The 13,744-nt window shown below is 44.8% G+C and overlaps 1 protein-coding gene across 5 annotated transcripts; it reads right to left on the bottom strand.

Moving 5' to 3' along the window:
* Nucleotides 1-7,426: 7,426 nt before the first annotated feature.
* On the bottom strand, nucleotides 7,427-13,732 carry MEIG1 (meiosis/spermiogenesis associated 1). 5 transcript variants are annotated; one of them, XM_066980310.1, is made up of 5 exons: nucleotides 13,714-13,732; nucleotides 12,651-12,751; nucleotides 11,010-11,131; nucleotides 9,759-9,921; nucleotides 7,427-7,720 (listed from the first exon to the last, which is right to left on the bottom strand). In XM_066980310.1, the coding sequence occupies exons 3-5, from the start codon at nucleotides 11,111-11,113 to the stop codon at nucleotides 7,592-7,594; spliced, it is 396 nt and encodes a 131-aa protein (XP_066836411.1). In that variant the 5' UTR covers nucleotides 11,114-11,131; nucleotides 12,651-12,751; nucleotides 13,714-13,732; the 3' UTR covers nucleotides 7,427-7,591. The 5 variants fall into 5 exon arrangements, with proteins under 5 accessions (XP_066836411.1, XP_066836328.1, XP_066836450.1 ...); XM_066980227.1 differs by lacking the exon at nucleotides 13,714-13,732 and adding an exon at nucleotides 13,603-13,701; XM_066980349.1 differs by lacking the exons at nucleotides 11,010-11,131; nucleotides 13,714-13,732 and adding an exon at nucleotides 13,603-13,701.
* Between the last annotated feature and the right edge of the window lie 12 nt (nucleotides 13,733-13,744).

Raw genomic sequence — 13,744 nt, 5'->3', positions numbered from 1 at the left:
AGAGTTACAGACATCTTCAAATGGAAACAACAAACCCCAAATTCAGCAAAACTGTTTCTGCATACTCTGTCTGTAATCTAGAGATCTAGCAAAAGCTCCTTGCTCACTTCTCTTGGCTTATAGCAAATTTATTTGAGTCTCTCCCTTACTGTTATTGGAGACTTTCCTTTAAGAATTTATGCATTATTTTAGGGTGAGTGGAAAAATCCACCAGCAGTCAGACCCAAAGGGGAATACAGCATCACCAAAACGATACGCATCAGCACTCGGCACTAGGGCTGATGTGAGGAGCCCAAGACAACCAGCTCCTCCCAGCACATGGACGTTGTGGGCACTGGCTGGGAGATGGAGAGGACATTAGCCCACCAGCAGGAGAAAAAAAAATAAATAAAAATCACAGGTTTTATCATATGCAATAAAGGAAGGGTCTGGGGGAGCTGCAGGGCAGTCAGCAGAGGGAGATGTGGGCTCACACATGCAGCACGCAGCCCCAGCCCGTGGCATCCCTCAGAACTGGGGCAATGCAGCAGGTTTTCAGTGTTTCACCAAAAAGCAATTCGTTTTACTTTTTGCACGCTGATGTTTTAATATTTGAGAGACTGAACAAATAAAAGAGTTGAGACATTCAGAGTCAGGGATGTGCTGCCTGAATTATTCATTATAATCAAATTTCTCCTTTATGTTTTCCAGCAGTTTGAGTTTCATGAGGACTGTGGATTCTCCCTCTCTCACATTATCTTATTGAATGTGTCACAGAAGCTTCCCAATCTACTCCTTCATGCTCAAAAATCTCAACTGAAAGAGGCACGGCATTTGATAGATTTAGAGAAATCTTTTTTTTTTTTTTTGAGAAAAAGAAAAAAAACTTCAAACAGAGAAATGCTTCATATTACATATATATATAATATTTCTTTATATGAATATAAAGAAAATGTGAAGAAAATGCCTCCAGCACAGATGGATCTTCCTACTTTGCTCTGATATAGAAAAGCAGGAATTACAAGAATTTGCTGGTGGGTTTTGTTGTTGTCTTTCTTTCTTTGTTTGTTTTCTATCTGATAGGTGCAAATAGTAAAATAGATTGACAGATGGAAATGGTAAAATAAAGATAAAAAAGATAGATGCGAATGGTAAAAATAAAAAGATGCAAGTGGTAAAACTGTAAATAACAGAGAAGCTATTCCTAAACTAACGTTCTAAATGACATTTTAATATCTTATTATCTATAGCATAATTAAGCTTTTACATTTCATCTGCTTCAATTGCCTTGTGTTGTCAACAATCTGCTCACAATACTCATTTTATCAGTCAATATTTGTTCTAAACACCTCTTCTGAACTCATCCTTCAGGTGTATAAATCTAGTTACTCTGTTGAAATAGTGCTCCGGCCTGACGAAATTTTAATCTGGTGAGCTTTTATATAAATCTCTGTAGTTGCAAGCGTTATGATCTTTCACACTGAGCGTGCACAGCACCAGCCCGTCTCTCCATGCACATCCTAGCGCCTATGTCCCGGTGCCCGCAGCCCGCCTGCTGGCTCTCCCCACCTGCGTCCCAGCACTGGGGGGGCTCCCCCCGCATCCATACGTTTGGGACAAGCAGGCCCTCAGGGCAGCTGACTAGAGGGAACGGCCTCAAGTTGTGCCAGGGGAGGTTCAGGTTGGAAATGAGGAGACATTTCTTCTCAGAAAGAGCAGTCAGGCGTTGGGACGGGTTGCCCAGGGAGGTGGTGGGGTCACCGTCCCTGGGGGTGTTCAAGGAAAGGTTGGACGTGGTGCTTGGGGACATGGCTTAGTGGTGACATCGGTGGTAGGGGGATGGTTGCACCAGGTGGTCTTGAAGGTCTTTTCCAACCTTACTGATGCTGTGATTCCATTCTGTGATTCTCTGAGGTCTCACAGGCGCCCTGAGCAGCACTGAAGAGCCAGGCTCGCATCAAGCCCGCCTGCTTTTCACTCCGTCCCCCTGCCAAGCCCGGCAGCTGCCAGCAGCGCAGCGCCCAGGCAGGACACCTTCCTCTGGCTGAGGCGCTGGGGAGCTCCTGCCAAGGGTGAACATCTGCGGCGAGGAGCTGGGCCCACGTCCCGCTTCCCAGCCAGGGATTGCTGAGCGCCTGCCAGCGAGGGAGGAGGCTTCTGCGGTACAAAATCTCTCCGAGGCGCTGCCTGGTTGACTGCCCACACACGCTCACCCTTCCCTTGACGCGTGCCCTGTTCCCCTCCCTCCCTCATCCTCCTCCTTTTTTTTTGAGGCGTTTCCTTCCCCCGTGTGAGGATGTGAGAAATGAGAGCACCTGGGGCAGCGAGCTGTTGGTGAAGGAGGATTCAGTGCCACAGAAACACCAAACAGCAAGGGAAGTGCTAAATTAACCACACACAAACGTCAATGAGCAGGTGATAGCAGTGAGGGTAACGAAGGCCAGGATTCCTCAGGCAGCAGCTGGTGGGAAGTTAAAAGAACAAATCCAGCCATGAGGGTGGTCAGCCTTGGTTTGTGACTGTTAAGAAGGAGGAAATGTGGTTAGTGTGAGTACTATGGGTTATTTGAGGGGGCTTGGGGCACTATTTTCTTAGAGTCACCCCAGTGTAAATATCATTCAGTCTTCTAATTTAAAAGCAAAAACGTTTTTTCCTGTTACCTTCTTAAAAATAAGTGACAAGTTTATTTATTCTGTGAGGTTTTAACCCGGATAGCTATTTTGCAAGTCTTTTCTCAATTCAGTATCTTTTACAAAAATTCAGAAAAACATAGCTGGCTGCCAGGATTACTAACATCATTCCTACTCCTTGAAGGTCCCTTAAATAGATTTCTACAAGATGCAAAAACTTGGGAATTGCAAGTTCCTTGAATGTTTTAGGGGTTTCATATAGTTCCTAACTCATCCTTGTACATTGAGGGAATGGTGACAAGAGGTATCCCAGGTAAATTAATGCACCTGGTTCCTATGCTGAAAAACAGGGGACTCAGAACTGCCCAAAGCTTGCTATGGGGTGTTCGGGGGAATGACCAAAGACATGGAAAGGGCACGATCAGGATGGAGTATGAGAAGATGGCAAGGAGGAGGGTTAGAGGGACACTCACCTGTCCAAGCTTTGCACCTGACCCCCACAGCCTGGCCTGACTCCTTATTCAATCCCCTTTTTACCATCTTCTCTGTGTCACCTCCCTGTGCGCCAGCACCTGCAGCAGCCTGGCTGTTTCTTTCCCTAGTGAATTCAGCCCCGCGTGCCTGCAATTTGCTTGCAAACTTCGGGCTGCGCTGGCTGGTGAGTAGAAGACCCGCAGCTGGAAAGGATCAAGGTCTGGGACAGGTCACAGAGCCTGGGTACAGGCATTGGACAGAGCTAGAGGCCTTGCTGATTTTCCAGGGATCTGTGAAGCCAGGAAGTGTGTGAGCGAGAGCGCACACGGTGATGAGCCTCTCTAGAGCACGTTCTCAGCCTTGCTACGGGCTGGACTCCAGCAGAAAAGGGCAGCCCCATCCATCTGCTAGGGGTGGAGAGACCGCCTGGGTCCCTGGGGAGGTGCCCCCAATCTTCCATCTATAACACATGGAAGAGTATTGAGGCTTTTAAGTATGGGAGAGGGAAAAAAAAAAAAAAGAAAAATCCACGAAAGCACCAAAGAGCAAAGATTTTGTGTCCCAGCACTGAGATATGTAAACGCACTGGCTGAACGGAGTACCCAAAAATATGGTTATGCTTGTTCAAAGTCACACTGCACTTTTTTTGGTGCCAGCCTGGAACTCTCCTGCCAGCAGGCATTCCCCTGCTTCTTGGGACTGTGCTGGACTTCAAGGAAATGCAAAGTCTCAACTTCAACAAGAAAGAAAACTTTTTATTGAGAGCAGTGTAAGTCATTACAACGTGAGCACAGGCAGGCTGCTAAGAAGCAGCTCCCACACATAAGTAACAGTCAGTGGAACAAGGGCAATATGAGAGAACAGGCAAAGAAAATAAGGCAACGTGATTCGAGCTGCTTTCAGACAGGCTCCCCCTCTTTTCTGAAGTGTGAGGCCCAGCGACATCAACAGCTGTTGAGCTAAAGTCATCTTTACTGAGTCTGAGGCCAGTCAATCATTTTCAGCATCTTGAAACAAGGGAACTGTGTCTAAACATTGAAAAGTTGAGGTTCCAGTGTCTTCAGGGCTGGAATTGTCCGCTCGGGTACCAAAGTGAGTATTAAAATGTTCGTGCTGTCATTCTGTGTGGTTAATGAGCTGCCGTGACTGTAAAGCAATCATATAACCGTAGCATCACTTTCAGACAATACTGTTGCATAATGAATTCACGTAAAGGCTGAAAACATTGAAATTCACCCAAGAACACAAAAATACAGCCTTTATTCCCTCCTTGTAGCTGATGAATTCAGAGAGGCTGCAGCCTTGCCATTTCCCTCGTAACTGTTGAATACAAAGCCTGAGAAGTAGGTCTTGGAAACGTTTGTTTTACCACCTTCTAGGAGCTTCAACAAGCACAGAAAACATTCATCCTTGCCTTGCACAAAGCCGTGGAGTGAATTAGAATGAGACCACATAATCCTGTGGGTAGCTGGTTAAATACTTGCTAAGAGGGAGCCCTGCCACCCGTTTGTTCATTGCCAGCACTGCAGTGTGCCCTGCGAGGGCCAGAGGTGAGTACGATGGAAGTACTTCCACAGAATTACTTTTGCTTTGGAGTCTAATTAAAAAAATGGCGCATATTCTTATCTCCAGGCAATAAAACGGAGAAATGTGTTTTCCTTTCTCTTTTTAAAGTTACTAAAATTGAGTGTGAAGTTTCCGTAACGGCATCCGGAAGCACAAGTTATTTAACTAGATAATCCACGCGAACTGGAGCGTCACCCTGAAAATGAAGCAGAGCTTCCTCGATAGCCCCCTTCCGATCCCTTTTTTACAACTTAGAGACCTTAAGCTAAGACATGAGTAAGCTGACAGCCTTTGATATGCTTGAAAGACCCAAGGTGACAGACAAGACATTTCAGTTAAAGATTTATGAAATAAGATAAAATATTGACACTTTTTTTTATAGCTTTTTGACTAAAAGCGATACATCCAGCATGACAGTAACAGAAGGCTTGTTAGTGCTTGCATATCAACTTCACGCTCAGCAAGCAGAACTGAATACCAACTCCACATCGGGAAGAGTAACTCCAGCAAACATCGTTACGCTAGATTAATGTTATCTTGAGATCACAGGCACATTTGGGCAAGAACCCCATAGTTGCTTCTTCTTAAACAGAAAATGAGCCCCTTTGACTTCACAGCCCCAGACAAAAATTAATTAAACAAATGAAAGGGGTTGTAAGGAACCTAAAATTTAGCATGAACTGCCTTGAAATGTGAATACAAACTAGATGTCAAAGGACAATTATAACCAAAACTGTCACTGTCAACACAAGATCTTCTGGTTTACAATGAAGTGAGTGAACTTTCAAACACAGCATGAAGGCTGCCAAAGGGGATGCCCGTAAGCCGGTCTCCAGCACTAATTACAAGGCTTTTTTTTTCCTTTTGACTGGCAATCTTTTAAATATGACAGGGAGATTCAACCTTTCAGCACACGCACTGTGCTTAAAAGTTTTGGTAATAAAATCTAGGCAGCTCGCTCTCTCAATGCCAGAAGAATCTGCCAACTCTTACAAAAATCAGCATTTCCGAAGCAGGTGAGGCTGTTTATTTGTCTGACTTAAAATTGGCTGACCAGGGGCCTTGCAAACTTGGGATGAGGAGGAAAACAGAAAAAAAACAAGCACTTACAGACAAATCCTGACCAATTGGTGTTAACAAAGACAATGACCAGAAACAAACCTGGTGGGTTTCACTCATTGATAAGGAAAGAAGTTGGCATGTGGGAATGTTTATTCCAGCGGGGTTATCTGATTGAGGACTTCCACATTACAAAACAAACACCAGAAACAAACCTGCTCAGTCCCAGCGATTGCTAAGTGTGAGAATGTTTATTCTAGCAGGGCTGGCTGATAAAGGGCTTCTAAATTGGGATGCTAAAGGGAAAAAAAAAAAAAAAGGAAGCAATAAGCAAACACGCTGGGGCATAGATCCGACAAAGCAATCACGAAGACATTGACAAGAAACAAACCCTGCCTGTCGCACTACGAGCTGGGCCATCCACGAGTCAGAGCCACTGCTCCTAGGAAAACCAACCAGGATGTTGCAGCTGCTAAGACTGGAAATCAGGGGGACGCAGGACAGGGGCGGCGGTGGGATCCACAGGGCAAAACATGCAGGGCAAGGCAGATCAAAGGGGGGCAGTAGGCAGAAAAGCGTGTGGTGGTTTCGTGTAAAATGGCACTGGTCATCATGCTTGTGTGGCTGAGCCCTGCACCTGACCACCACAGCCTGTCCCACCTTCTTACTGGATCTTTTCTTATTAAATCTTAACTCGCTCTCTGTGTAATCGCGCTCTCCCTCTCACGTGTGCTGCAGGGACTAAGTGCCAGCTACTTGTGAGCCCTGCGCGTGTGTGAGTGGAAACTGGTGCCAGGCAGGGGAACCAGTGGGGATCCCACCGGGATGGGGACGGCGTGTGTTCCCCAAACTATTTACTGGCGGGGAGCTGAGTGAACGAGGCGAGTGGCACGCAGAGGGGCCGCGCTGGTACTCAGATCGTTTGCAGAAGTGCATGTGCTTGTGAACCTGGAGCGCGGCGCGAGTGCGCCTGCACCACTGACTTGGCCCTGCCGGCTGGAGAGGAAGCAGGGAGCCTGCTGGCTGTGCTTATGTTTTATAGGAATCCTGCCAGGAGGTGCTGTTGAAGGCATCACGTTGTAGCGGTCTGTGTGAGGGGCCATGTCAGCGTCCTGGGTGTCTGTGCGTCTCTGCGATGTGCGCTCAGCTTTGCTGCTGGCTTGACCCTGCACAAGGGAAGCGGCAGCCACGTCCCGCAGGCTGAGCAGAGACCCCAGGTCCCCAGGCGCCAGGCTGCTGGGCTCCGGAGGCCTTGCTTTGGAGCGACCGGAGGAGGCAGCTGTGCTCTCGCTTCGCTTAAATGCTGCTTCTGAGGTAAATAAAAAAAAGACTTCGGGTGTACCTTACCTATCGCTCAGAAAGAGGTTTCTTGTTGTAACTGTTTCTATCACAATAAGCAGTTGTTTAAATCCGCAGTTCAGCACTGGGCCTTGCGGCTTGGTTGTTCAGCGTCCTTTAATAAAGTTTTCTGCTTGTTAGAGCCTCGTAGTCCTTAGCTATACCAAGAGACCGTGGCTGACATTAGCCATTCTCAACAAGAGCATATTGTTCAGAATAAAGATTAGCGACTACCTTTAATGGACTTCGCACACAGTTAGCCCAAATACATGACGTCCCTTTGCCATGTTTTTTTTTATTTTTTTTTTATTGTTGATTTTTGATATCAAATCATTTGTAACTAGGAATAATAATACTTTTAATTATAACTAGAAAAAAAATGAAGTTCCCCTGTCTATAATTCCAGGTCACTCTACATTTCCTACATTCCCCATTCTATCTACGAACGACATCTGTAGTTAAGTCAGATTACACAGATCTCATTTACTTACAGATCCTAACCAACAGATTTATAGAACAGTGCAAACATTAGAACAGTAACAAAATTAATAAACATAAACTTTCACTTTACGAACTTCTTTGTCTTCGCATTCTCTTTGCTTATTGTAGTAATAGAAGGTATTGTCCCTTCTCTGAAGCTTCTTAACAAATCCAGTTTCTGGCCAACACTCTACCTACAAATAGAATAAAAGGATATACTTTCACCAGAACAAGCCTGCATTGAATGATGTTTGTGCATTATATTGCAGAAAATATAGGGTACACTTCCATCGGAAAACCTCACTGCATCTGAGCACTACTTTGCTACTAATTTGCTTGACTTTTACAGAAGATTAAAAGCAGGATGTCAGAAACCAGTTTTCTGGTCTGGGCTAAAGAATTTTTTTGATCAGAAAAGTCTAGAAATAAGGATCTAAGAATATTTGATAGAGTCATTTAGAAAGTGGGCCAGTCAAAGCTTTTAGAATATATCTAGGAATAAAACATTGATGCTATTCATTTATTCAGTAACCTGAGATGCTGTAAAATTCCACTTCTCTACGACTGACACAGACTTAAGTGGTTCTTCAGGATTCTTCTGACCATGAAAAATGTGTACATCACGCATTTCATTAGTGATTTCATAAAGATAAAGTGAGCTACGTGTACTGTAAAAGCTGGTCTCAGAAACAGCAGGATCAATCCTGCAGGACACCAGCATCATCTTGGTGCTGTTCGGTATCCACAGTGTGAAGCTTTGAACAACCAAGTGCTCAAGCCTTTAGTTTAACAGCTTTAGGGCTTGGGTAGGCAGCTATCTGCAGCTTGAACTGCGATTGTTTCTGATCAATTTGAACCTGAAAAAATCACGTCATGAGAATCTTATTTCTCTTCCAGGCAGAGTTGACAATAGGATGCCTACGCAGAGCATTCTCTAACTGGAGAGTTCCAGAAGTAGTAGTTTCCTTACCTTATTACTTAGACACACAGTTATCTGCATTCTCTGTCTAAAGCTAAAAGCCTTAATATTCATTACACCTACATTATAATTGCATCATTAATCATAACTGCATTATGGAAACCTAATACAGAGAAAATAAGACATTTCAAATGTGTAAGTTGAAAGAGAACCACTACCAGATCCTGGCAAGTCTGAACAGAATGCACAATCATTTTAAATTGGAATAAGCGACGTTCTTCAACCTTTATGAGGTTTTAATTGTTTACACCCTGCCATAAATCTTGAGCATACTGATCCTACCGCACTAGTTACAGGATTTCCTGTTGCACAGGAATTTACTCTACAGCCTTTACGGTGGTGTCTGAGCCCACGACAAAATAAATAACTGTGTTTTATTACACACATTGACATTTTGCTGTTTTAATGGGAATGAGGAGTGACTTTCTTAGGAACGTTCCACACTGAGGTGCGCAGGAGGTTAACGTATTTTAAACTGTATTTTTCATGAGATTTATGGTGCTTTGGAAGAGCAATCACAGAGATCTAATAAAGATAACAGGTTATTTGCTGAATTAAACTCTTTGTTGCTCTTTTGAATCTCGGGTAGCCACTGCGTATCTGGCTATTACTCATTACCTCATCTGATGTGCTAAGGAATATTACCGGTAACTGTAGCGACCAGAGGACCAAGTCCTTGATGTGCTCAGCTGACAAATGCCTCTGCCACAACTCCCTTTACCACAGTTGCCGTCAAACATTTCTACTTGGGACAGTTTCAGAAATAGAAACCAAGTTTTGGGTGCGCGTGGTCTGATTATCTATCCTACCATGTAATTCAGCAGTAAAAGTGAAGCTGGTAGCAATGACACAGGACTGAGCCCCCTGACAATGGATGTGTTTACTCTCTTAACAGACCTGTTAGGAATGGGGAAACTTTACAGAGAATTACCTCTGATATATTCCTTCCCTCAAAGCTGAATTAGTCTTTCAGATGGCAGCTACATCTATTCAAACAAATCTCTAACACCTCTAAATGCATAAGAAATGTAAAACAAAAACACAGGCTGGTGAGTGTTTCTATTTCACTTTTGCAAAATAAATTACTCTGCACAGTTAATAATAATGCAAGAATTCAAGCCAGATCTGGGAGAAAAAAACCTACCAGAAGCTAGCCTGAAGACAGGAAGTAAGAGGCACCTTCATTTTTACTTAATAATTTAACATGAGACAGACGTTTAATGCAATAACCCTTGCAGAGTTCTAAATCTTACCGTATCAACTTGTTTTACTTGCTTATATTCAAACTCATCTCTGTATCCAGCTTGCTGAAATCTGTATAAGTTCTCTACCTCATCTGACCAATTTTTGGCATGACGTATAGATTTTGGCTTGAGGTCAGCTTTAGCCATGACTGCAGAAGCTTCAGACTTTTTCCTGAAATTAGATTTTTGAAAATGAAATAAGAGAAGGCCAAAGTAAGTGATTTTGTTAGGGCAGAATACAGATGAGTGGAACAACAACAACAACAAAAAAGTATACACAATACAATAATGTCTTCACAGAACTTTATATTGCTTCTGCAAGCAGCCATACAGAATTCTACCACATGTACAAGATATAACCAGAAATGGGTCCTCTCCTAGTTTTGTAATGTCACCAGGTTTCAGCCTTGCAATTAGGATGACATTTTGAAGGAAGGAGAAAAAGCTTATGGATTTCGTAGTGAGGGGATGAACAGTCTCGCTCCCTTTGGGTAGTATGCTGCCTCCAAATCCTGCACAAAGTAAAATTTCCTTAATTAGCAAGTTCCTGTATCAACCGAGGGCTGGAAAAGTCGAAAGCTGATGCCTTTTCAAATGCTTTTAGTCTGTTAAAAGAAGCAGGAAAGGAAAAAAAAAAAGTCATGCTGCAGCATACACATCTTTGGGAAAATATCAAGAATTGTCATTATCATAATGTAGAATCAGAAGTCTGCAATTCTGCTGTCCGACAGTATAAGAGCCATTAGCGAAAAAGGGCCTTTCATCTCTTAGCACACATGCTTTATTAAAGATCAATAAAAAATACGCACAAGGACTCTTTTCTGGCAACACTAAATGTCTGGCAGTTCAGCACTGCAAGCATTAAGTAGTAAGAGCTCTGCAGCTCTTTACTGGCATTTTGTAAGGGCAGGCGGCACATTTACTACTGAAAAAAAATCCAAAAACAAAGTAAATTTTCCCACCCAGTTATGAATTATCATGTACAAATTATATGCTCAGCATATATCCTTATTATAAATCTTTAGTGTAGTCTTGGAAATATTTATCTCAAAAAAAATATATATATAAAATAAAATTAATCCCTCGCTGCAAAGTGTCCTTTTGCAGCCATTACAGAGCTGTTCCCATCACGTATATGCTCAACTGTGTTTGAGAACTGCTGTCAGTCTGGGACTCGACACAGTTAACGTTATTAGCGACGACATTAGAGCTACAATTTGTAATGGTTTAGTATTTCTTAAGTGTTGTCTGGTAACTTACACGTTACTAGGGTCAAGCACTTCATCACAGGATGTGCTGAATTCATCTAACGCATGTGCTTCTCCAAGGCATCTAGACGTGCCTGGCACTTCCTGACTCACCATTGCTGGTGGCCTGTCCACCTGCTCAAAACCAGGTACAAAGGTCACACAGTTAAAGTGCCACCGTGGTGACTTCAAATAGTAATAAAAAAAATCTATCCTTTCTATGCTATTTAAGCCCTTTGCAAATTGTGCTCTTTGTCTACTGCAGTGCCCCCGAGCTGCAAGCACAGAGCCGGTTTCGCTGTACAGGAGGAGCACGAGCTGAGCCGTACTACAGACAGCCTACGGAACAGAACCGTCATTTCCATGATGGTCGCCCCTGAGCCTCCTCTTCTCAGACCAAACAACCCCAGCTCCCTCAGCTGCTCCTCACAGGACTTGTTCTTTAGACCCTTCACCAGTTTCGTTGCCCTTCTTTGGACAAGCTCCAGCACCTCGATGTCCTTCTTGTACTGAGGGGCCCAAAGCTGAACACAGTGCAAGACGACAGTAAGAAAATATAATTCAGCATAACACTAACGCTTTTTATGTAAATGGTATTGTTCGACAGTGAACTCTGCTAAAACAATGTTTGCCTACTCTTACTGTAGGGGAAATGGTGACATTTCACATACCTCTGTTTTGTCCTTGGGAAAGTTTTTTTATGTTATTCACACCATAATTTCTAGGGAATCCTAACTAGCCTGGGCCTGCATATATTTGTTTCCTTAATGCTTATACAAGGCAGCATTCACAGGACCTCTCTGGGGTCCTAGAACCAGTCAGGTATTTCCAATGACTTCAACAGACTTTACATGAGACCTTTTTGTATTTGCCAAGGTATTGAGGCGGACATCCAGGCCCCTGGCCTGACGTTACACTGACTAAACAGAACCACAGAACGGCTGAGGTTGGAAGAGACCTCCGGAGATCCTCTGGTCCAACCCCTGTTCATGCAGGAACACCTTGAGCAGGTTGTCCAGAACCGTGTCTAGATGGCTTCTAAATATCTCCAAGCAGGGAGACGCCACAACCTCTCTGGGCAACCTGTTCCATTGCTCAGTCACCTGTACAGTAAAGAAGTTTTTTCTTATGTTCAAAGAGAACCTCCCATATTTCAGCGTCCAGCGCCTCTTGTCCAGAACATGAAAGAAACTACCGTATGTACAAGAATTTGCCAGATGTGAGAGATACCAGTGTAAAAAGCTAATGCTTGAAGGATTCACAAATGTGGATGTATTTATGATGAGGTAGTTGTGGTGGTGGTGGGGTCACAAGTGAACCTCAGTCCTGATCAGATGGAGAGGGAGAACAGGACGAACAGTCTGTGTACTTCACGTTTATATGAGTTCTGTTTGTATTTATGTGGGTGCCAGTAAATGCAGTTTTCAGTCTGTGTGTCCGGCTGAACACATAGCGTGCAAGTGTGTGTGTGCAGGCACACCTATCAGGAATATCCTCATCCCGGCTACTTGCCAGAAAAGGGAATACAGCAACCTACTTCCGTGGGGCTGGAACAGGAGAACTCCCTGGTATTTGAAGTCCTGGGCATTTGGCTTCTCTTAGCTATATTAAGCACCACTAAAAGCTGAGAAGCAAGGAGCATCTCACTACTTACTTTCAAGTTCTTGAGACAGTGTAGTATTTGTGTCTTACTACAATGGTTGTTCCACAACGCTTCTTTTTATCTTCTTTCTCCAATTCTGTTTCCTCTGTTTCCTTAAAGTTCATAAAGAGAAATAAAACGTCTTCTAAAAGATAAGACTGCACTTAAACTGTCACTACAACCACCAAACTGCTCAGCATGCACCTTGTGTCCAGTCAGCTCCTTGCTATCATTTAGAGACCAACAATGACAACAGAGCAAGGAAGAGCAGGGCTCCCACCACACAATCGTGACATCCAATCCCTGCTCTGAAACCTACAGGCAAGGGGCAGCCAAACCCCAACCAACGCAATTCCTGCTCCGCCTCTGTTAAAGAGGGGGTGTTTTAATGATCAGTGACGAAATAAATTGCAATAATAATCTACAAAATTCCTGTTTTCTCCTTCCTTTCTACGTGCAGAGCTTTTAGACAGGAACGTCCCTTCAAAAAACACGGGGTGTACAGAGGTAGTGATGAAGGGCAGACGTTGGGATTTCCTCTGTCCCAATAACCATAAGCCGGAGCTGCAGAAGGCGTTTATCCCGGCACAGACACCACCATGACCATGAGACTACCCCACCACCACGACCTTAACCCCAAGCCCCGCAGCCACGACACCAGCCTCCAACCCACAGCTGTGACTGGACCCCAGTCTCTCCACCATGCCCACAAATGACTTGCAGACCCCAAACCCACCCCACGGCCCCATCCCACGACCCCCACCAACCCCCCACATCACGACCCCAACCCCACAACGAGACCCCAGCCCCACCCCACAACCCCCTCCTGACCGCCATACTGCTATCTCCAACCCCCAACCCGCCACCCCAAGCCCCCACTCAGCACCGTGCCTCACCCCACAGCCCCCCCAGCCGCCGTCCCCCCCCAGACGTCTCCCCCAGCCCCGACCCGGCCCTCAGAGACCTCACGGCCCGCCCCGGGGCCTCCCCCCTCGCCCCACACCGGCCCCTCCGCGCCCCGTTGCTAGGCAACCCCTCCCGCCGCCGCCATTTTGAGGAGCCCTTCACCCGTCACCTGATTCTGATTGGTCAACGGGTAGGCGGGA

This window comes from Anser cygnoides, chromosome 1, assembly GCF_040182565.1.
Source record: "Anser cygnoides isolate HZ-2024a breed goose chromosome 1, Taihu_goose_T2T_genome, whole genome shotgun sequence".
Taxonomy (NCBI): domain Eukaryota; kingdom Metazoa; phylum Chordata; class Aves; order Anseriformes; family Anatidae; genus Anser; species Anser cygnoides.
Note: the sequence above shows the minus strand (reverse complement) of the source record. Positions and strands in the feature narration are given on the sequence as shown.